Source organism: Musa acuminata, chromosome BXJ2-6 (genome assembly GCF_036884655.1).
Source record: "Musa acuminata AAA Group cultivar baxijiao chromosome BXJ2-6, Cavendish_Baxijiao_AAA, whole genome shotgun sequence".
NCBI classification, from domain to species: Eukaryota; Viridiplantae; Streptophyta; class Magnoliopsida; order Zingiberales; family Musaceae; genus Musa; species Musa acuminata.
In genome coordinates, this window is record NC_088343.1 from 10765466 (window position 1) to 10791178 (window position 25713).

Genomic DNA, 25713 nt, shown 5'->3' on the forward strand with positions numbered 1-25713 from the left:
CCCACTTCCCTTACATCTTCAGTGTTATGGTCCGCCCAACCCACACCACATGTTGGGCCTCGAGCGGCCCACCGTCCTGCATTGTCCCCAATGGCACGTTAAACCGTGTTCTACACCTATGTGACAAGAGGAAATTATATATATATATATATATATATATATATATATATATATATATATATATATATATATATAGAGAGAGAGAGAGAGAGAGAGAGCGAGAGAGAGAGAGAGTCAATTCCAATGCTTGACTTCTCATTAAACTATATCGTCAACTGAGAAAAAGATTTTCTTTTAGTACCAAAAAAACAAATCCTACAATACTAACATTGAGATGATGTGAAGAAAACGTAGTAGTGATGAGGATTGCAGTCCAAGTCAATAAATCATGGAATAAATCCCAGGCTGCTGTACAGAGGAAGGGTCTAAAAGCTTTGTAAGGCATGCAAGGTTTAGTCTGGTAGGCTGAAACCGGAGGATTCGATCTGATATGACACGAGAAAACGCTAAATTTATGGCTAACCATAGTCATCAAACTTAGCCCACACCGGATATGATTCTAAGTTCAAGCTTGAATCAAAATGACACAATTCTAGATAGATAAACTTACAATTTTTTTTAGTTATGCAAGTGCGAGCATGACCGACTTGGTCATGTTTCCCATCGTAGATGCCATCGATCTGAGGTTTATGAGCAAGTAAACAATGTCAATAACAAACGGTATGACCAGTGTATCGATCTCATGTGATGGATCTCAGAAGCTCTGCTCAAGAAGGCTCTGATCCATGTCCTGCCAGAATCCTGATACCTTGCAGCAATAACATACCGGTAGCATCACAATGGGCCACAAACAGGGTGAACTAGGAGATCAGAGCAGAAAATAACATTGTTCTTAAGCTGTAGAACTGGGGATTTACATGCTTTCTTGGTAAATGCCAGCTAACAATCAAATTCTGGGAAATAAAGCAGTTCTTCAAACTGATTCTCAGATACAACAGCATATTTTTGATGACTGAAAAGGTTGCTCAATGAACTGGCCCTCCCATTCCAGTTTCAAAATGCAGCTGAAAACTGAACCTTCAGTGTTGAGTGATCAACAGTAGACCTTTAAGATGACAACCCTTCAATGCTGTTGGCCGAAGATTCTGCAAAATCACCGTTTGCAAGAACTTGCTCTAGTAACTGGTACTTGTATCCAAAGTTGTTAGACTCTCATTACCACTGACATATGGTGCTCATTGTATTAGCCTTATCTTCGTTACCTCTGATATACCTACTCAACTTCCTTGTCGTTTGTTGAGATGCTATCATCATCGATGGGGATTTTACTGCCTGAGGCAGTGTCCTCTGAAAGAGCATGCTGCTGATCATTAGTGCAGCTCTCCCTGACGTTGTCAGCCATAACTTCCTCACTGATTAACTGTTCTTGATTTATAATATGGTCCTGGGCATTCAAGTTTCCCACAGGTGAAATCTTGTTCTGCTCACCATTGAATGATGCAGTCCCCTTCTCAAGTAAAAATTGGTCATCATTATCATCAACTTCGAGGGCTTTGCTCTCAGCTGCTTCAACATCAGAGGAAACTACATTGTTCTCCATGATAATATTCTCAGCAACCATTGAATCTGGGGGATCCATCTGCTCGTCCACAGATGCTTGTGCATCATAGGTATTGTTAAAATCATTGTCCTCATTTGTGTTTGTATCCAAACTCAGAAGATCCATCTGATCATCATGAGACATTGTACCATCCAATTCCATCTCATCAACACATTTTACCTCTTCAGCTAATAATTCATCCACATCAATGGAAGAGATATCAATATCACCCTTTTGCTCAGTCATTTCATGTGAAATTTCTCCTGAATTGGACTCTATGATTTCCTGCTGATTTGTTGATGTGGTGTTTAGAGGATTGCTTCCAACCCTTCCAGAGCAGCCTTGCACTTGCTGACATCCATACCTTGTGCCAGATGACACTGAAACTGGATTTGCTGCAGGTGGTCCAGCCATAACAGAAGGTCTGCTGATGCGGACACCTGTGGATTGCGGGCCTGTAGAGTTGGTAACAGCCAATGTTTTGACATTGTTAATTGGAGAAGGTCGAGCACCTCCACCAGGCCTGATATGAACAGCATTTTTAGATTGTGCAGCTTTGAACAAAGAGGCAGCAGTGGAAGGTGTAGCAATGCGCCCCCCTGCAGCAAATGCAGCAGCTTGTATCAAAGAATTTGGACCGCTAGAAGGCTTCACAGGGACCATTGACTTTTTCGGGGTTGTCCGAGGTTTGTTCGAAGTGTTCAAGGTTATCTTTTGAGATGTTGCCAGAGTGGAAGCTTGTTGAAGTTGATTAAGTGGTTGACTCGAAACTGGCAATGCTTCAGATAGCGCAGCGGAGAGTGCAGAAGAACTTGCTGGGGTAATTGATTGTGTTCCACCTAATTTAAAATTGCAGTGAAGTTTGATTTTCTTCATAAGCCTAAGTTTGTGAAGAAAACAACATATTGATGAAGAAAAGTTCAAAGTGGGTCCCTTAAAAGGGTGAAAGATATGAAACCTGCTCCCTATGCTGGGTGTTTTAACAGTTTACACGTGCATGTGTTGCTGAAGTACAAAAAGAATTATAAAAAATCCTGATCAAGTACTAGAGAAAAAACCTGATAGTATAGCTGATAATCTTCCAGAATTGGGCATATCAAGAGCCAACGAAATTGCCTTTTGTGTTGCCAGCCTCTCCTCAGATCGGGTCGAGCTCATTGACTTGTTTCCAGAACTGGCAAGTAAGTTGGTGTCGCGCTTCCGAATGATGGCCCATCTCTGAAGAAATTTAAAGGATATACAACTTATTATCATGCTGGAAAAGTAAGCATTGAAGCAGATGCAGGAAAAGTAACAAATAACATATGCTTCGGCCAACAAAAACAAAAAGAAAAGAACAAAGGGATGAAATGTCTCTAGTAGACTTCACAATCTTATATTATATTGGCATTGAATTGCACGAATTGCTGTTTAAGATCTGGCTTGTTATATAATACACTTGCAGATTCCTCTCTGAGGTATCTTCCAGATATCAATGAACTGTCCGGGGTTGCTCTGTTCTCATGTGGTCTATTTTCCTTTTCCACCAGATAATTCCACTAGCTGATAACCAATGGCAGTTACGTTAGCTTTATTTCCCAGATAACTAACCTCTTGAGTATCTAGCTATAAGCTACTGCAGTCTGATCACTTGAACTGCAGTCAATACTAACCGAGATGCCACCAATTTTCTTGTAGGAGTAAACAGAAGAGGATTTATGACATCGAGAGATCAACAAAATTTGGAAACAGTAAATTTTATCATAGTAAATAACAAATCAGCCCTTGAAAGAGAAACAACTAAATTAATCTATAGATAAATAGTTGACCTCAAATAGTTGGGAGTTTATGGCGTGTCAAATCAGTAACTAGCGATACACAAACAATCATGTTGTTGAGAAGAACCTCAAAGAAAGGAGAGAGGAACATCTTGTCATTCTAAATAGTACCTGAGATAGCTGCGAAGCAGTTCTGTTGTGCTTGAAATCTCCTTTAAGAATGTTTGCCCAATTCCCTTCCCCAAACTTCTGCACCCCAGCTATTAATTCCATATCCTCCTCTTTGGTCCATGGTTTCCTTCTCTTTTTAGGAGCAATGCTTGGACCTGCCATTCCATTTCCATCCAATCCTTCAGCAGATGTTCCTGTTGACTGGGGCTGCTTCTGCAGAGTAGGAACTGTAATGTCAGTCCCGTAGTTCGATTGAGAGAGCTGTTGTTTGTCTGATGAGACACGTAATGCCTGGTTGTTGAATCCATTTACAGCCAAAGGAGTTTCTATAGCTGTGCGACTTGGTAGGCCTTGTTCACGTGGCACACCACATGAGATCAAAACCTGATCACACACAAGGCATATTTGAGTATGATCATTCATATATTAAAGTCAGAATTTATTGAATAGCACAGAGAAGAAGTGCTGCAATTCCTATGCTCTCCAAAAAGGTTGCAACTATTAACAGGATCAACTCAGAAGTCGTAACGGTCATAAACTTGAAGTTTTGCTTCAGGCAAGAGGCAAATAGAAGCACAAGGGTAGAGCTTTGTCCATAAATGGATTCTTTTCCGATCAATTTGCATGTGCGTTCACTTGAGGATTGTGTATGTTCCACCAGTCATTATTTATAACATTTGCCATTTAAGAGAAAAAGCAGAAAATAATGAGCTTAAATGTTCCAAGTGTTGAAACAGCTTTTGCATACTTCTTACTGTGTGCATCAGGCAACAGAAACCAAACTTGTAAAAATTCTTGAACAAAGAGATATGCAATAAGAAGATGCCAAAAATCAGTGAAATTTCTCTAACAGCAAATATAACCAGCATAAAAGAAAATTCAAACTGCTAATATGAACACTAAGCTTCATTCATTCTGATAAGTTGTAGGATGATAAAAATATATCACAGCATAAAAGGAGAACAATACAAGTATTTATAAAAGGTTTCCATGTTATCAACGACGATTACTGGTCAATCTTAGTAAATCACATGTTGTGTTTTCTTCATGACACCTCTCAAGTCCAAAAAAAATTTAGAGAGTTGGATGCATGAGTTATGCTCATGCATGCATAGCACAAACCAAAGAAAGAAGATTCTGAAAAAGGTCAGTGATGATACCACAGATCAATTTCGTTCATGCATAGCAAGAATTGTTGCTTCCACAGAAGCCACTAATATACTATAAAAACAGAAACTATGACAAATTATAAGATAACATTGATATCAGAAACCGGATTGCGTGATATCACATGGATTTGGTTAGGCTAGATTCTTCAAATCAAAGTACAAAACAATTTGTTCCATCACAAAAGAAAACTTGGCATTGATCAACCACAATTTACAAAAGAGACCTAGGCACCTGCTTGTGCAAGCCTAGCAGACAGCTCGTAGTCAAACAAATGAGTATGGAGCATTATTATTATTTAGAACACACAAAGTGCTTTTGGAAAGCATGAACATAGAAACTCAGGGAACATCAAACACTTGCAAGGTCAAGCAGGCATATACGAGACACAGAAAACACAACTCAAAATGGTATTAATAAAACAACTGTAATATCTGTAAACTGGGGAGATTCATTCAACAAATGACATTTTGCAGAAGACCTCTCAACCTTTTGAAGAAGAATATGGCAGAAAGCAGAAAAGGAAAGCCAAACACTTCTGCAAAGTCATTTCCACAAGAATGTATTGAGTGACTGCAACAGTAGTAGCACCAGTGCAGCTACTCAATATGGTCTTTGATGCTAAACTGATCCACAATGAAATCCTTAGAAGCCACATTCTTACAATTTCAACTGCCATAACTAACTCTATGGACTTAAGTTTGATTTTTGAGTTCATAGTTTCTCAACATCCAAAAATATTCAGGTTCTATTGGAGCCTCAATAAGCTCATAACTCCAGAAATCTCTTAATCTCTTATCAACAGTGACTTAAGATTACTAAAGTTCCAACTTCCTGTTAAATTTACGTGCTATCTTTTCAAGTTTTGAAGTGCAGAGGATCAAACATGTTTAATATTTTATCTTAGTTGACGCTCTTAACAGCTAAGAAGTTCATTTAAATCACACAAAAAACACTGAAGAGAAAGAAATGCCTATTCATCTCTTAAGAATCACTGTTGCTTATCGTTACTGAGTCTTGTGCAGCATCTACACCAGGAAAAGGGACAAAAGGTACAGCAAAACAAACTTTACTGTTCAAAAGGCTTGAGAAGTATAGAACAGCTGGTACACATAGGCTGCCTTCCAACCATAATACCTGTTGAGACTTAAGCCTTGTATCTACTGATCACAAAACAACCCAAAACCCACCAAATCAAAAGTATGAAGGCCCTCCAGACTGTTTTACGGTTCCAAGACAATAACCCACTGTGTGAACAGATTTACCACATATGTAATCTAAGGGTCAGGGCTAACAGGTATACTACTTTTAGACTAATATTACTCTGACTCGAGTTTGGTAAATCTAAGCCTTAGATGTGACACATTATAGCCTTGACAGCTCTGGATGCAGTACAGCAACATGTGAGCTATAGCCTGTTTTCTGTCTAATCCAAGAAAGATCACCTTTTGAAAGTAATATAAAACAGTATTATCAAAAAAATTCTCTGAACAAATATTAAAACATAGATTCAAACACTCCAAATAGTAGGAAATAAAGTCAGCGGGTACTGATCATGACAACTTCAGGACTCCAACTATGCAGCATTAATATTATTTCTGCAAGAGAATATAAAGGCTATTTCTCACAAAGGAGGGAATGATGTTAACTACACAAGAAAATCAGATGGCAGTACCTTGACACATGCTGCAGCTTCAGATAAGGCTTCACCACTTACAGCAGGAACAGCTTCGATTTCTAATTCTAGATCACTCTCATCATCCTGCAATTCTCAACGTAGCAAGTACTATTACACATTTTCAGGCATCAGAACCAAAATGAAAAAAGAACTCTAAAATCAGTCAATCAGACGAGATAACATCATGATAAAATAAATGTCAATTAACGCATCAATCTGGAGAATGAACATAATATGTATCATCAGTCAAGCAGAGAAGAGCACTTGAAAATATTTTTTTTTGCAACAATGAGGAGCTGTTTTCTCACCAGCCTAAGCCCTTTGCTTAGCTAATGGACCAGCAAACACTTTTGGACCAATCCAAGTTGGAAACTTAACTCCCTGTCCAACTGGGATTTAACCTCTTGCCATAAAAAAGCTGTTCAGATCTCATCTCATTTGTACAGGGGCTATAATTTGAAAATCCCAGTCCAATCTGTTGGAAAAAATCAGGAAGTTTATTCCCGGGCACACCGGAACTTCCAGCTCCCAGTTGGACCGAAACAGGAGCTGGCCATGATCTCGAAGCCTTCCATGACAGCAGGTCAGTAAGCCAAGCTAAAAGATCATAAATCAGCAACCTGTCACGGTCTTAGCTAGAATTGCCTAAGGCGTGAGGCACCCTTGCGGCAAAGACGCGAACTTAGCTAGTGTTGCCTAAGTCGTGAGGCACCCTTGCGGTAAAGGCGCGAACTTAACTTGCGTTGCTTAAGTCACGCTTCGCCCTTGCGATTTGCGTCCGCAAAGATCAGCCCACTTGCAACCTCTCGCAGGTCTCGAATGACTTGTAAAAGAGAAAGTTGATTAGTTCGAAGAACGAGCGACGGACAAGTCCCGACGTCGCGTGAAAACAGTGATTTAAAAAGCGCTAGGCGCCAAGGTCCAAAAACGCCCGAGGCGCTAGGCGCTCGCCCAGGCGCTCGCCCGAGCGAAGCGAGGCGCTAAAATATAAAAATATAAAATATAATTAATAAATATAATTATTTAAAATTTTAAATAAAAATATAAAAATATATAATATAATTAATAAATATAATCATATTAATAGTATAAATCTGCTGACGGAGAAACGAGTAAGCAGCGGCGAGCGGCGGCGAGCGACGACAGCAGTGGCGGCAGCGGCAGTGGTGAGCGGCGGCAGCGGCAGCAGCAGCAGCGGTGAGCGGTGGCAGCGGCAACGGGAAAGGGAAAGGGAGCGGAAGGCGCGAGCAGCGGGAGGCCTCGAGGGAGGCGCGAGCAGCGGGAGGGCTCGCGGGAGGCGTGAGCAGCGGGAGGGCTCGAGGGAGGCGCGAGCAGCGGGAAGGCTCGCGGGAGGGCTCGCAGGAGACGCGAGCAGCGAGTGGGCTCGCGGGAGGCGCGAGCAGCAGGAGGGCTCGCAGGAGGCGCGAGCAGCGAGAGGGCTCGCGGGAGGCACGAGCAGCGGGAAGGCTCGCGGGAGGCGCGAGCAGCGACAGCGGCGAGCAGCGGCAGCAGGAGCAGCGACAGCGAGCGACGAGATCGCGATCGGGATCGGCAGCGGCAGCAGGTTAGGGTTGGGGTTATATCGGTTTAGTTGGTTCAATTGAACCAACTAACAATCGAACCAGGACCGAACCAGACCTAAAATTCTGGTTCGGTTTACCCAGGCGCTCGCCCGAAGCGCCCAGCGCCTGGGCTCGGGCGAGCGCCTAGGCGGCGCCTGATTGAATCGCACCGCCTGGGACATTAGCGAGGCGCTCGGGCCTCGCCTCGCCTCGCCCGAGCGCCTAGGCGAGCGCCCGAGCGCCTTTTGCAATCACTGCGTGAAAAGGGAAAGCTTTACAAGCAATTTAGCGAGCACCTTGCGTGCACAAGAGAAAAGAGGGAGAGGGAGAAAACAAGGACTTTAGAAGGTTGAACAAACAACTGTAAGTCCATAAACAGCTGCTCACCAAGTGTCGGGCGCAACAACAAGTTCCCGTCAAGGTAACGTGAAAATTTGTGAAAGAATGTTCAACGCCCGACACTATACCGAAGCCCCATCCCCCATGGTGCCACCCGGGTGGTACCAGGGTGTTGAGATGGCTGACGTTTCGCGTACAGCAACAGACTGCAGAAAACAGCCCGTGGCACGTGAAAACGAAGCTGTTTTGGGCTGTTTTGCTCTGTTCGGTGAGCGATCGCACTATAGCGATGCAACTTGTTCGAACTTACATTTTTACAAGCAAAATGACTCAAAACCAAGACAAAACATGCTACCAAGCAGCTATACATGTAGATGAGAGCGACGAACGGTTCGTTGAACGGAGTTGTTGCGGATGCGCGACGACCGTTCGTGACATTCTCCCCCACTTAAACTGTCGACGCCCTCGTCGACGCTTGTTGGTAGTTGTTGATAATTGTTTCTTCATGTCGCAGGGCGTCTTCATGCTCTCAATTGGTTTCAGTTCGAGGAAGCTTTCGCCACTTCACCAAGTACTCGGTCTGCTTAGCTCCATTGGGTAGCTTTATCTTGCGATCCGCTAAAATGGTTTCAACTCGCTTCTCGTAGGAGACTCTAGTGGGGGGTAGCCGAGTTGGAACACTTCGGGAAGCGTCTTGCGGATCCGAATGGTAGGCTTTTAGGTTGCTGGCGTGAAGAACATTGTGAATTTTGAACCATGCCGGTAGTTGCAACTCGTAAGAGACGTTGCCCACGCTACTGATAATTGGAAAGGGCACTTCATACTTTCGCACAAATCCTTTATGTACTTTGTTTCTAAAGAATTGAAGTGATGTTGGTTGGAGCTTTACCAACACCAAATCGCCGACCTTGAACTCTTGCGGTCGCCTTCCCAAGTCTGCCCACTTCTTCATCCTTTTTGCCGCCTTCTCCAAGTAAGCTCGTGAAATATCTGCATTTCGATGCCACTCCTTTGCGAAGTGGTAGGCTGACGAACTACTCCCGGTATACCCGATTGTCATGATGTGAGGAGTTGACGGTTGTTGTCTTGTAATGATCTCGAATGGGCTCTTGTTGAACGCAGAGCTCCGCTGCAAGTTGTAGGAGAATTGAGCAATGTCCAATAACTTCACCCAATCTCGTTGGTTGGCACTCACGTAGTGCCGAAGATATTACTCTAGGAGCGAGTTTATCCTCTTGGTTTGGCAATCCATTTGGGGGTGGAGACTTGTGAAGAAGTATAACTTGGACCTTAACAATTTGAATAGCTCAGTCCATAATCGTCCCAGGAACCGAGCGTCTCGATCACTGATGATATTGTGCGAGACTCCCCAATATTTCACCACATCCTTCATCATCATCTTGGCTGCTTCCTCTGCTGAATAGTGTAGGGGAGCAACAATGAAAGTTGCATACTTTGAAAATCGATTGACCACCACGAATATCGATCCGAGTCTCCCTACTATTGACAAGCTTGATATGAAGTTCAATAAAATGCTCTCTCACGGCCTTTCTGGTACGGGCAACGGCTCCAACAGCTCGACCGGCTTCCGTTGCTCCGCCTTGTCTTGTTGGCAAGTAAGGCACGTTCGAACATATTCCTCCACATCAATCCCCATCTTCGGCCAGTAGAAGGCCCTCTCCACGAGAGCCAATGTTCTGTGAATGCATGGGTGTCCAACCCAAAGGGAATCGTGACACTCTCTTAAGAGTTCAGGCCTCAACTTGTCCACTCGAGGAATATAAACCCTATTCCCTTTTGTGTAAACGAGCTACATCAGGATAACTGCCTAGGGATCACTATACAGTCCATCCCTGATCCTGGAAAGGAAGTTGGAGTGCAACTGACTTGCTTGGCCTCTGCCCTCCAATTGTACGCTATTCACACGCTCCACTTTCCGACTCAATGCATCGGCCACGACATTTGCCTTTCCAAGCTTGTACTCCATTGCCATATCAAATTCAACCAGGAAGTCCTGCCATCGTGCTTGCTTTGGGGAAAGTTTCTTCTGAGTTTGGAAATAGCTCAGAGCAATGTTGTTTGTCCTCAGCACAAATCGCAATCTGAGGAGGTAGTGTCGCCAAACTCATAGACAGTGGATCACCGCTGTCATCTCCTTCTCATGCACTGGATACCGCCGCTCGGTCTCGTTGAGCTTGTGGCTCTCGTAGGCCACCGGATGACCCTCCTGCATGAGTACTCCCCCAATAACGAAGTCTGAAGCATCTGTATGGACTTCAAAGGGCTCCCCTGCCATCGTGCTTGCTTTGGGGAAAGTTTCTTCTGAGTTTGGAAATAGCTTAGAGCGATATTGTCTGTCCTCAGCACAAATCGCGATCCGAGGAGGTAGTGTCGCCAAACTCGTAGACAGTGGATCACCGCTGTCATCTCCTTCTCATGCACTGTATACCGCCGCTCAGTTTCATTAAGCTTGCGGCTCTTGTAGGCCACCGAGTGACCCTCCTGCATGAGTACTCCCCCAATAGCGAAGTCTGAAGCATCTGTATGGACTTCAAAGGGCTCCCCATAGTCCGGCAATTTGAGCACCGGTTCTTCCAAAACGACAACCTTCAGATCTTGGAATACAATTTCACATTTATCAGACCACCTCCAAGACTGCTCATTCTTTAACAACTTCGTCAGTGGAGTTGCATGCTTCGAATACCCCGCTATGAAGCGTCGATAGTAGTTGACGAAACCAAGGATCTCAACTCTAGCACCTTCTTTGGAGTTTGTCATCCCGCAACCGCTTGCACCTTTGATTTATCCATCCGAATGGAGCTATTACCGATTCGATACCCCAAGAATAAGATCTCTGTTTGAGTATAGTAGCATTTCTCCCTTTTCACGAACAAAGTGTTCTCCCTGAGGACCTTGAATATTGTCTGAAGGTGCTTGACATGCTCCTCGAGCGTTTGACTGTAGACGACGATGTCGTCCAAGTAGACGACCACGAACTTATCCAAATACTCTTTGAATAGCTGGTTCATGAGAGTGCAGAACGTGGCCGGAGCATTGGTTAAGCCAAAAGGCATCACCAAGAACTCAAACGCTCCATACCTGGTCACACAGGTCGTCTTCGCATCGTCGCCTTCAGTAATACGCACCTGCCAATACCCCGACCGAAGGTCGAGTTTTGAGAAATACTTGACTTTGCCCAATTGGTCGAACAAGTCCGCGATGAGCAGGATGGGATACTTGTTCTTCACCGTCACTTTGTTGAGGGCTCAGTAATCAACGCATAGTCCCTTGCTTTCGAACTACGGATGAGACCACCGCTTAGCAGTTCATCTAACTGCTTTCTGAGTTCTGCCAACTCTGGCGAGGGCTTGCGGTAGGGTGGTCTCACTGGAGGCTTCACTCCTGGCTCCAGCTCGATATTATGGTCCACGCCTCTGCGTGGCGGTAGAGTCTTTGGCAACTCAGGTGGTATAACGTCAGTGAACTCTTTCAGGACGTTCGCCACCACAGCAGGTTCATGAATGGCCTTCTCGTCAAGTGGCTCTAGCTTCATAGCAGCCACGAATGTTAGTTCGCCTTTTCGTACCCCCTTCTTCAGTTGTAATGTTGATATCTATTGGGGGTCTTTGGTTCCTCTCCGAGAGACAGGAACCACACAGGGGTCGTCACCCCCCATCATGCATAGGGTGTTTAGGAACGACATTGGCACCAACTTCGCCGCGTTTATAAACTCCATTCCAATGATCACTTGGAAGTCGTCCAATGGCACCACCATCATGTTCGTGCTCCCGCTCCATGTTCCAATCTTGATGGGGACTCCCTTTGCCAACCCGGAGATTCGCTTGGCCTCCGAGTTCACCGCCTTCATTCAACTTGGGCTCTTCTCCAAGATCAGCCCAAGTCGCTTTGCCTTTCGATCGGCAATAAAGTTGTGGGTAGCACCCATGTCCACCATTGCACGGGTCGTTTGGCCATTTAGCTTGATGTCTACGTATATCAGCTCACAACTTCCTGCTTTTGGTAGCTTTGTCTTCGTGTTCTACCTCACTTGACCCCGCATGGCGTTCAACAAACGCATTGCTCCCATCTGGGGTCCTTGTGACTCTTCGCCGTCGCTACTGGATTCGGAACTACTCGAACTAAGAGCGACAGCCTTACCCTTATCCGATTTGGGGGGATGGATGGAAGTTGTTAAAGCATTGAGTGCCCGAACTCCTTCCCTCGAGAATATTTTAGAGGGCGATTGCTTGAAGATTGTTTCTTTCTTCCCGAGTCTTTAGAGGAAACGAAGTCGGTGAGCCTTTCTGCGGCAGCAATTGCCCAGATTAAATCGGCGACATTCCTTCGATGTAGTTCTTGTTGCGCCCATGACTTCAAACCATCAAGGAAGCTGAACAGCTTATCCTTATCGGGCATGTCCTGGATGTCCAGCATTAGTGCAGAAAATTGCTTCACGTAGTCTCGGATGGAAGCATTTTGGCGGAGTTGTCTCAATTTCCCTCTTGCGACGAACTCGGTGTTCTCCGATAGGAACTGAGTTCTCAACTCCCGCTTCAAGTCCTCCCAAGTGTCAACTCGACACCGTCCTTGTTGGATCTCCTCCCGATGGGTTCGCCACCAAAGTTTTGCATCTCCGTTCAGATACATGGTCGTTATAGAAACTTTGGTTTCTTCATAATCAGGCCTCGTAGCTCGAAAGTATTGTTCCATATCGAACAGAAAATTCTCAAGCTCTTTTGCATCTCTGGCCCCTCCATAACCATGAGGCTCAGGTGCACTCAAGTTTTGTGGCGGCGCAACGCGGGTGTTGCTTCCTCCCGCATTTAGTGCCCTTGTGAGCATGGTCACCCTCGAAGTGAGTTCCGCCACAACTTCCTGCAGGTTTGCACGGAGTCTTTGGTGTCATCTGACAATCGATCGACTAGGGCCTCAACCTTGTTGATCCTGGACTCCGCTTCTTCTTGCGAGCTCTCTACCCCAACAAGCCTTCGTTGGCCATGGTAAAGTTCCTCCAAGCTCGCTTCGAGAACATCCAAGTGGGTTTCCACCGTTGTGAGTCTCTCCTTATGACTCTTTTTCCCGATTGGCGCTACAGATTACACCTCCTCCGCTCTCGGAGAGTAGCCAACTTCTCGCTCATCATGTTCGCTGCCGCGCTCCTCTTGAGCGGCTCCAACAACATGCGAGCGAATGTGCACTTGCAGCCCACCTGCGGCTGCTTGGGGCAAGGGTCCAGCTTGCCCTATCTTGCTTGATTCGCCACGATGCTTTGCCATGGCGAAGTTGCGAAGTTCCTTCGCTGCTCGCTCGAAGTGTTTGCCCGCTCTGATACCACAATGTCACGGCCTTAGCTGGAATTGCTTAAGGCGTGAGGCACCCTTGCGGCAAAGGTGCGAACTTAGCTTGCGTTGCCTAAGTCACGCTTCACCCTTGCAATTTGCGTCCGCAAAGATCAGCCCACTTGCAACCTCTCGCAGGTCCCGAAAGACCTGTAAAAGAGAAAGTTGATTAGTTCGAAGAACAAGCGACGAACAAGTCCCGACGTCTCGCGAAAAGAGGAAGCTTTACAAGCAATTCAGCGAGCACCTTACGTGCACAAGAGAAAAGAGGGAGAGGGGGAAAACAAGGACTTTAGAAGGTTGAACGAACAACTGCAAGTCCACAAACAGTTGCTCACCGAGTGCCGGGCGCGACAACAAGTTCCCGTCAAGGTAATGTGCGAACTTGCAAAAGAGTTTTCAACACCTGACACTATACCGAAGCCCCATCCCCCATGGTGCCACTCGGGTGGTTCCAGGGTACTGAGATGACTGACGTTTCGCGTGCAACAGCGGGCTGCAGAAAATAGCCCGTGGCACAAAAAAACAGAGCTGTTTTGCTAGGTTTGGTAAGCGATTGCACTGTAGCGCTGCAACTTGTTCGAACTTACATTTTTACAAGCAAAATGACTCAAAACCAAGACAAAACATGCTGCCAAGCAGTTGTACATGTAGATGAGAGTGACGAACGGTTCGTTGAACGGAGTTGTTGCGAGTGCGCGACGATCATTCGTGACAAACCGATTGGAAGGTAAATGGATAGCAACCGGAATAGGGGAGATGTTAAGTTTAATACTAGCCTTTAATGTTTAGGACTCAAGTAATCAGCAACCATATTAATAAGCCATTGGAAAAATCTTTTTAGCTACCTATTGGACATCTTTACTGATTTTCAAAAATTCAATGATGAAGTATTTTATTTTCTCTTACAATTCTATTTTAAGAGACCTGCCTTCATTGAACTAGAGAAGAACTAATTAGCAAGTGCAATCCTTAATGATTTAGTACCAAGGCAAGCAACAATCAACATTTGGAAAGCTGGTACAATGATTACTAAGTCAAGCACATGCCTCACTTGAGAAGCCTTCAATGCATGATTAATCGTCGACTATGCTCAAGCTCGATTAGTGGATAGATGGCATGAAGGTGAATCGCCCAACCCCCCACCCCATAATGCCATTATATGTACACTAGATCTGGTCAATATCACTCGAGTTACTCCACGGGCATGATGACCTATGAGAGTAAGAAAAGTGGTGAAGGACATGTTGTTGCCAAAAACCCTCAATTATAAAACATGGGCTATGGTGATACCTTCCTCACCTTGGACTTTATGAAACGGGCTGTTGACACTTGACAGTATCAAGGAGGGTCTGGTGGTTCAGTCTCATATTCTTCCTACAAATAGTTCACCAGGTCCTATCAAAGTCCTCTTGTTTATAGATTTGACTTTTATCAGTCCAAACTTGGTCAGAAGGAGTTGCTCGAATTCTCTTGATTTTGGTGCAAGTGATATAACTATAAACATAAAGCACCTATAGATAGAAATACAAGGGTGATTCTATGGCACATTTACTTAGTATCCAGCACTTCACGACACACTGGGTGTAGTTTTTAGTCAAACTCCCAAGCATGATATGGTTGAATAATCAGCAAAGCTATATAATAAATAACTGGTTGAAGGCAAATCGACAGCACTCATTTCTGAAGGCAAGTGCTTCTCATGGAAGACAAGCAACTTAATACAATGCAGGCCACTAGAAGTTCCTTCGTAGCAAGGTTTCCTAAAGAATACTATCAATGAGCCATTAAGTATGGAGTGGACCTTGAAGATTTTTGACAAGTTGAATGTCAGTTTAATAATGGTAAAAGGCACTTTAAAATGGACATGACAAAAAAAATTGATTGAGCATATTTTTCAATTTTGGCATAGAAAATAAAAAAAATAAAAGGTTCCTATGTAGCAATTATGGACTAACAATTCATCATGTCACTAGCAGAATGGTTAAAACCTAAGTATATGGGTTCATCCACATGTAAAGTAGTGTAACTTAAACATCAGTCTAGCATGGCATAAACCAGCACACTGGGAATACTATTGGTCCTGAAATATGCACTGGTGAAGTGAACAAACCAATGGCTCAGCTCCATCTTCTATTGTCTCCAACAATGTATGATGGTAGGCCAAATGCCGCCACAACATCTGGTACTCTCGAGCGCTGGTAATTCCAGTTGCAGTTCTCTTGACAAGAGCATTCCAATCTATTCTCACACCAGCAGCCTCAGAAACCTCTTGGAGAAGAGTAAGAATTGTTGTTGGGTTGTACCTACAAGAACCAATGTTCAGATGACCAGCAATGAGATCCTGACTGGAAATGTTGTGACTTATTCTCTAAGTAAAGGAAGGAATGTTCCAAATATCAATTGTTACAGCACACAATTCACATATTTAGTATGAAATTCTAACAAATATAGTGTTCTTTTATGAAAATTTGAAGCAATAATAAATTTAAACAAAAATAACATGACTATGAAACAAACAATGCCAGTAGCAAGCATTAGTACACTGAGCGCTTCAAAAATACTGTGTGGACTCAATATAAGCAATTACTTTCTATGATTAAAAAGGCCAGAGATCATGAGTTTCGGCATGCCAACTTATTAGATCATTTCAGGGACATTTGCCAGCCAAGGTGATGCATCCACGGAAGAACTGTGAACAGATAATTTCCTTGAACTGAGTGCAACAACTTATAATTGTTCAAAGAACATCAACAGGGGAAAATAATAGTATGCAGCACGTAGAGAAGTTGACCATTCTGTGCAGTCACTCCAGAAGGGCCAATGGCGTCACAAATATTGTGAAGTATTAATGCATTAAGGTACAACTACTTAATAGATTCGGATTCGCGGGTCACTCATCAGCTAAAAATGGCATACTCTTCCAAACGATTAGACAAAAAACCCCAAATGGCATACAGCAAGAAAATCGAGCCTTTGTTGGTATGTCAGTTATATCTCAAGAAAACCCAAAAATAAATAACCAAATATTCACATGAAAATAAGACAACCAAGAAAGGCTCATGTTCGCTGTTGGGAACAAAGAGTTCCCGTTTCCCTCCACAAGAAAATTGGGGTTTTCCTCTTCTTTCGCCAAACCCACAGTGAACCGTACTCCCGGCTCCGAACTAGGAAGTAAATACGTCGAACTCCAACCAGAAGGCAGAGTCCGATCAAACGAGCGACAAAGGTTCTTCACCTAACTCACCAGCAAGACACGCGGAAGCAAGCAAAAGAAAGCATCGAAACAACAACTAGAACGGACGGAGAGGATATAGGAAGAAACCTTTGGAGGAGCAAGGAAACATCCTCCTCGCTGATGCCGACCTTCCTCGGCGCTCCCCTCGTCATCGCATCGAATCCGTAAAAGGGGAGGGGGGGGAGGGGTTTGCACAGGGTTCGACGGCACCAGCTGCGGCGGAAGGGGCGGCGCGGACAGCGGAGCGAAAGAGATGGGAGGGCGGGCGCCGTCGGACAAGGGGCGAGAAGGGTTCGAGGGTTAGATGAAGTTGGACCGGGCTTCCCAGTCGCGACCATCGTTGTCAAAACATTTGGGCCTTCGCCGTCTTAATTAATTGGCCCATTTAAGATAACACCAGTTGACACATTCAAAACTATATCTGTGATTTTGAACCCTTAAGGAGATCTGATACACTATCAATCAGATTAATATTTAACATATTAAAATATATTCCATAAGATTTTAAATTTTAAATATTTTATAAATTGATTTCATATATTATCGCCAATCAATATTTAAGATATTTTTTATTTTTTAATTATTAATAAATTATTATATATGCATTGAGAAATTCCACTCGATTTTAAGAGTGGACTGCAAAAATGCTTTGCCAGAGGATCAATTTTGATGTCTTTATTAGGTAGTGAATGTTAAACTTTTAAAGGAAGATGGGAGGACAAGATAGAGTCGAATCCAATTTGAATGTTATATTTATTCTAAATAACAAAGATCATGATCCAACTTAAGTTCACTTAGAGGTACACAAGATGATCCGACAGATTATCATAATATTATGAATTCGAATTTCACTTTTGTCATCTACCTATTGAGAAAAAAAAAATTTGATATAGTATAAGATAATTGAATATGTAGTTGTTTTCTTAGTATATGATAATACCATATTAAACCATTCTTTTTCATCTTATCGAAGAAATACTAAGTTATTTATTAAAAAAATATTTTTTGAATAAATTTGTACTTTATTTTAAAAATATAAAGTTTGATATATTCATAATTTGATAATAGTATAAAATATTATTATTCTTATAAATATCTCCGGTAAAAAAATAATTGATGGAAGACAGCAAATATGGAATGATAATTTTGTATTCATTATATGTTCTAATTCTCATCAATTTATGATTTGAGAAATAATCATATATTTGATTGTATGATTTCAATATAAGATTGAGAAAAATCTCTTCCTCACCACTTGTATAAATATACATTATCACAATGAATGAAATTATTTCTTTTATAATAAATTCTTCATAATATCAAAATCTTCTTGTTTCGAGTAAGGCTCTCTGTTCCTCTACCCCACTGTTGATCTAATCAACATCTTATAATAGATCTACTTTATAATAGATCTACTCAATTTTGTTGATCTAATCAACATCTTATAGTTATCGATCAGCTTATTGAATAATCCTTCATTGTTGTGCAATTCTACTTAGTGGGTGTTCCCTTTGCTCCTATTTACTACATAGCTCCTTCACTAGTGTCCTTGTCTCCTTATCAATTGTCAAACTTCTTGATGCTGATCGATCTCTTGGTGATAGCCTATTGGTTACCACCATCCTCTCGACTATACTATTAATATTGATGATTAAGAGAAGACTAAGAGCGAAAAGATTGCCTCTTTGCATATCTCATATTAAATTCTTCTCGTGCATCTCTCAAATCTAATCTCTTTAGTCAAATTAGATCCTCCCCTATACACTTCTCGGATTTGATCTTTTCCAACAAATCAAATCTTCACCATTTGTGCATCCAAATTAAATCATCAATTAATTCTAAAATTTTCTTATTAAGTCATAATAGATTCTCAACATGTCTTTCTCCTCAACTTCTGATGTTTTAATTATTATTTCCATAAAAATAAATAATTTATCTCAATCTAAAAGATATATTTATCAGCAACAACTCTAATCCTTTTTCAAGCTCTTCAAAGATAATAATTATACATCTTAGTGAGAATAATTCACTAATCTGCTCTTTAAATATGATGTAATAGGTTATTATCCATCAGAAAAGATCCAAATATCAAGAGAACCTATCTCAATAACAAATCCTGATCACAAGTTATATCTATGATATGATCATCTTATTTTATAAGTCATTCAAGCATTGTCACTAGTTCTATAGCACCATTAATCTTTTTATGTAATACTGCAATGTAAGCATGATTTAAGTTATAAATCACCCTCGTCAATCACTCTTGCACTCACATTCTAAGTCTTTTATTTACTTTGATAAAAATAACATAAAAAGAATATATTATTATAGATTATATAAAAAATCTAAAAATTATAATTTGGCTCACTAATATCATTTAAAAAACTATATGACAAGCTTATTAATCATGAAATAATTCTTAAATGAGAAGAGATAAAGATGAGACCAACTATCACAACTCAATTTAATTACAAATCAAAAGAAAACAAAGTAATCAAAGTAATAAAAACTTCAATAAAAAATTAAACAATATATCTTTTAAATACATAGATAATACACATAGTCATCATCCTCCATTATACTATTAACTCTTCGACCATTGTGGTAACTGTTGGAAAATTGTAGAGAGTAGTACATACGCAACAGAATAAAAAATAAAAACTAGTTTTCCAAAATAATATTATCGAATTGTCGTGCAAAGATAAAAACTCGAAAGCGGTAAAATCGTATAATTGCATAAAGTAGTTGAGATGTTCTCACATAGGAGAGATCTGGTCCGTGGATGAAGGAGCTCTTACAAACTCCTCTCTAGTAGTGAGTCACACAATTTATGCGACAATGACATTCCTCCTTACATAGCATGTTCTTTTTTCGCATTCGTGCACCACCACACCGCAACAACCAAAGAGGGATTGGTCCCTCTTGCTATCCTCTTACACTAGAGAGAGTGCAGTCAACTAGAGAAAGGAGCATGAATGAGGTGAAGGAGGTGACGATAATAAAGGTATAGCCTGTGACTCATAAAACCCTAACTCCTATTTATAGAAAGTCCTTTGTTACTTACCTTAATGAATATTGGATCTCCATCCAATTATCTTGGCTTAATAGATATTGGATCCTCATCCAATAATCATTGTAAGTCCTATTGAGTCTCACCCAATAGATCCAATAAAATAATGATTTATTAAATATCTTATCTAATCCTCTACTCGTTGCATTGTCCATTATATGTGTGTAACTCTCTAGGCCCAATATCGTATTAACCATGAGTTGCACTTATCAAAACTCCTTCTGACTCAGTGAATTATTATCCTTATAATAATTTACTCAAGTCATCGACTATGGACGTACTAGATTACTACGCCATAGCCCTTAAACGGTAAGGGAGATCTAATCCATTAGACTTGTCTACCTTCAATTATTATGTATATATAGTTCTTCATCCATTTAATATCCTATATATCATATATCGAGCATGGTGCTATCATGCTTATACAAAATATATTGGAGTCTTACTCTAATTAGATTCTCCCGAGAACTCTTCTCTCAATCCAAATCTCATGCTTATCGAATTCATTATGATGCGATCGATCCTGGCTAGGGATTACTTGAGTGAAAACACATAGGATATTCCTCTTATGATACTAAGAGTAGATTATTCTCTAATGATACCTAATTATCTTTGTAAGGTTGACTATCATTCCTAATGACCATCTGTACTAGATCTAAAACGTCCAGACCTACAAGATAGGTATCAAAGAACAGAGTATTCAAATAAGACATTCTTAGTGTCTTAAGTATAAGGATCAAACACAACTAAAATTACGGAATCGCTATCTGACGATGAAACATCATTAACCAACTAGTATTCTGTAAGTAGATCATTCAGTAAATTCATTCTCTAATTAGCACCTACACTATATCCCTAGTATCCATATATAAGTAACTATAATATTAGCTGTCTCTATCATATGGATAGGCATATAGCATACCGGTTTATTCGGTTATCTCGATGTCTCTCTTCAGTAACCTATAACTAAGAATATTTGAGATTTATTTTTATAGGTGAATTGATCTCAATATCGTGATCGCATTATGATCTAATTCTCATTGTACAGATCTTTGTGATAAAATTAAACATATAGCAAAATTAAATAGTTCTAATATCCTAAGTCTTATTATCAACCGTTCTAGTATCCTAACAATAATAATCAGTAAAAAGTCATCTACCAACTTTGTGATAAAATTAAGCATATAGCAAAAGACTGTTGATCTCGACCCAAATATACTACTATACTCAATTAGCCTCAAGCAAACTTGACTACTCTAATTACTTATTCGTATTACTTATCCTTTATAAATCATATTACTTTTGATTTATAAAATTGTATCTATCAACACCGACTACCAATTAGTGTTTGGACAAAAAAAATTTCCGTCATCCCATTTCTTGGACTCACGGAAATACTTCGGATAGTGCCACAATCTTTTCTACGTACAATAATATGTTGAACTACTTCAACAAGTCTACGTGTGAGGTATCCAGCATCTGATGTTCGTATAGTAGTATCTACAAATAGGATACTGCTTATCGAATTCATCATGATGCGAACGATCCTGGCTAGGGATTACTTGAGTGAAAACACATAGGATATTCCTCTTATTATACTAAGAGTAGATTATTCTTTAATGATACCTAATTACCTTTGTAAGGTTGACTATCATTTCTAATGACCATCTAAAACGTCCAGACCTATAAGTTATGTATCAAAGAATAGAGTATTCAAATAAGACATTCTTAGTGTCTTAAGTCTAAGGATAAGACACAACTAAAATTACGGAATCGCTATCTGACGATGAAACATCATTAACCAACTAGTATTCTGTAAGTAGATCATTCAGTAAATTCATTCTCTAATTAGCACCTACACTATATCCCAAGTATCCATATATAAGTAACTATAATATTAGCTGTCTCTATCATATGGATAGGCATATAGCATACCGGTTTATTCGGTTATCTCGATGTCTCTCTTCAATAACCTATAACTAAGAATATTTGAGATCTATTTTTATAGGTGAATTGATCTCATTATCGTGATCGCATTATGATCTAATTCTCATTGTACAGATCTTTGTGATAAAATTAAACATATAGCAAAATTAAATAGTTCTAATATCCTAAGTCTTATTATCAACCGTTCTAGTATCCTAACAATAATAATCAGTAAAAATTCATCTACCAACTTTTTGATAAAATTAAACATATAGCAAAAGTATGTTGATCTCGACCCAAATATACTACTATACCCAATTGGCCTCAAGCAAACTTGACTACTCTAATTACTTATTCGTATTACTTATCCTTTATAAATCATATTACTTTTGATTTATAAAATTGTATCTATCAACACCGACTACCAATTAGTGTTTGGACAAAAAAAATTTTCGTCATCCCATTTCGAGGACTCACGGAAATACTTCGGATAGTGCCACAATCTATTCTACGTACAATAATATGTTGAACTACTTCAGCAAGTCTACGTGTGAGGTATCTAGCATCTGATGTTCGTACTGCAGTATCTACACATAGGATACTGCTTATCGAATTCATCATGATGCGATCGATCCTGGCTATGGATTACTTGAGTGAAAACACATAGGATATTCCTCTTATAATACTAAGAATAGATTATTCTCTAATGATACCTAATTACCTTTGTAAGGTTGACTACCATTCCTAATGTCCATCTGTACTAGATCTAAAACGTCCAAACCTATAAGTTAGGTATCAAAGAATAGAGTACTCAAATAAGACATTCTTAGTGTCTTAAGTCGAAGGATCAGACACAACTAAAATTACGGAATCGCTATCTGACGATGAGACATCATTAACCAACTAGTATTCTGTAAGTAGATCATTCAGTAAATTCATTCTCTAATTAGCACCTACACTATATCCCTAGTATCCATATATAAGTAACTATAATATTAGTTGTCTCTATTATATGGATGGGCATATAGCATATCGGTTTATTCGGTTATCTCGATGTCTCTCTTCAGTAACCTATAACTAAGAATATTTAAGATCTATTTTTATAGGTGAATTGATCTCATTATCGTGATCGCATTATGATATAATTCTCATTGTACAGATCTTTGTGATAAAATTAAACATATAGCAAAATTAAATAGTTCTAATATCCTAAGTCTTATTATCAACTTTTCTAGTATCCTAACAATAATAATCAGTAAAAAGTCATATACCAACTTTGTGATAAAATTAAACATATAGCAAAAGTCTGTTGATCTCGACCCAAATATACTACTATACCCAATTGGCCTCAAGTAAACTTGACTACTCTAATTACTTATTCGTATTACTTATCCTTTATAAATCATATTACTTTTGATTTATAAAATTGTATCTATCAACACCGACTACCAATTAGTGTTTGGACAAAAAAAATTTCCATCATCCCATTTCGAGGACTCACAGAAATACTTCAGATAGTGCCACAATCTGTTCTACGTACAATAATATGTTGAACTACTTCAACAAGTCTACGTGTGAGGTATCCAACATCTTATGTTCGTACAGCAGTATCTACACATAGGATACTGCTTATCGAATTCATCATGATGCGATCGATCCTGGCTAGGGATTACTTGAGTGAAAACACATAGGATATTCCTCTTATGATACTAAGAGTAGATTATTCTCTAATGATACCTAATTACATTTGTAAGGTTGACTACCATTCCTAATGATCATCTGTACAAGATCTAAAACGTATAGACTTATAAGTTAGGTATCAAAGAATAGAGTACTCAAATAAGACATTCTTAGTGTCTTAAGTCTAAGGATCAGACACAACTAAAATTACGGAATCGCTATCTGACGATGAGACATCATTAACCAACTAGTATTCTGTAAGTGGATCATTCAATAAATTCATTCTCTAATTAGCACCTACACTATATCTCTAGTATCTATATATAAGTAACTATAATATTAGTTGTCTCTATCATATGGATGGGCATATAGCATACCGGTTTATTCGGTTATCTCGATGTCTTTCTTCAGTAACCTATAACTAAGAATATTTGAGATCTATTTTTATAGGTGAATTGATCTCATTATCATGATCGCATTATGATCTAATTCTCATTGTACAGATCTTTGTGATAAAATTAAACATATAGCAAAATTAAATAGTTCTAATATCCTAAGTCTTATTAACAACCGTTCTAGTATCCTAACAATAATAATCAGTAAAAAGTCATCTACCAACTTTGTGATAAAATTAAACATATAGCAAAAGTCTGTTGATCTCGACCCAAATCTACTACTATACCCAATTGGCCTCGAGAAAACTTGACTACTCTAATTCTTTATTCGTATTACTTATCCTTTATAAATCATATTACTTTTGATTTATAAAATTGTATCTATCAACACCGACTACCAATTAGTGTTTGGATAAAAAAAATTTCCGTCATCCCATTTCGAGGACTCACGGAAATACCTCGGATAGTGCCACAATCTGTTCTACGTACAAAAATCTGTTGAACTACTTCAACAAGTCTACGTGTGAGGTATCCAACATCTGATGTTCGTACAACAGTATCTACACATAGGATATTGCTTATCGAATTCAACATGATGCGATCGATCCTGGCTAGGGATTACTTGAGTGAAAACACATAGGATATTCCTCTTATGATACTAAGAGTAGATTATATTTTAATGATACCTAATTACCTTTGTAAGGTTGACTATCATTTCTAATGACCATCTAAAACGTCCAGACCTATAAGTTATGTATCAAAGAATAGAGTATTCAAATAAGACATTCTTAGTGTCTTAAGTCTAAGGATCAAACACAACTAAAATTACGGAATCGCTATATGACGCTGAGACATCATTAACCAACTAGTCTTCTGTAAGTAGATCATTCAGTAAATTCATTCTCTAATTAGCACCTACACTATATCCCTAGTATCCATATATAAGTAACTATAATATTAGCTGTCTCTATCATATGGATGGGCATATAGCATACCAGTTTATTCGGTTATCTCGATGTCTCTCTTCAGTAACCTATAACTAAGAATATTTGAGATCTATTTTTATAGGTGAATTGATCTCATTATCGTGATCGCATTATGATCTAATTCTCATTGTACATATCTTTGTGATAAAATTAAACATATAGCAAAATTAAATAGTTCTAATATCCTAAGTCTTATTAACAACCGTTCTAGTATTCTAACAATAATAATCAGTAAAAAGTCATCTACCAACTTTGTGATAAAATTAAACATATAGCAAAAGTCTGTTGATCTCGACCCAAATATACTACTATACCCAATTGGCCTCGAGCAAACTTGACTACTCTAATTCTTTATTCGTATTACTTATCCTTTATAAATCATATTACTTTTGATTTATAAAATTGTATCTATCAACACCGACTACCAATTAGTGTTTGGATAAAAAAAATTTCCGTCATCCCATTTCGAGGACTCACGGAAATACCTCGGATAGTGCCACAATCTGTTCTACGTACAATAATATGTTGAACTACTTCAACAAGTCTACGTGTGAGGTATCCAGCATCTGATGTTCGTAAAGCAGTATCTACACATAGGATACTGCTTATCGAATTCATCATGATGCGATCGATCCTGGCTATGGATTACTTGAGTGAAAACACATAGGATATTCCTCTTATGATACTAAGAGTAGATTATTCTCTAATGATACCTAATTACCTTTGTAAGGTTGACTACCATTCCTAATGACCATCTGTACTAGATTTAAAACGTCCAGACCTATAAGTTAGGTATCAAAGAATA

At 39.9% G+C, this 25713-nt stretch overlaps 1 protein-coding gene across 2 annotated transcripts; it reads right to left on the reverse strand.

The window, feature by feature from the left end:
- Positions 1-868: 868 nt before the first annotated feature.
- LOC103987682 (uncharacterized) lies at positions 869-17134 on the reverse strand. Of its 2 annotated transcripts, none has more exons than XM_009406054.3 (6): positions 16939-17134; positions 15727-15919; positions 6371-6457; positions 3529-3912; positions 2659-2818; positions 869-2439 (listed from the first exon to the last, which is right to left on the reverse strand). In XM_009406054.3, exons 1-6 carry the CDS (start codon positions 17001-17003, stop codon positions 1274-1276), a joined length of 2055 nt encoding a protein of 684 aa, XP_009404329.2. In that variant the 5' UTR covers positions 17004-17134; the 3' UTR covers positions 869-1273. The 2 variants fall into 2 exon arrangements, with proteins under 2 accessions (XP_009404329.2, XP_064968540.1); XM_065112468.1 differs by having other exon boundaries at positions 1132-2199; positions 16939-17114.
- Between the last annotated feature and the right edge of the window lie 8579 nt (positions 17135-25713).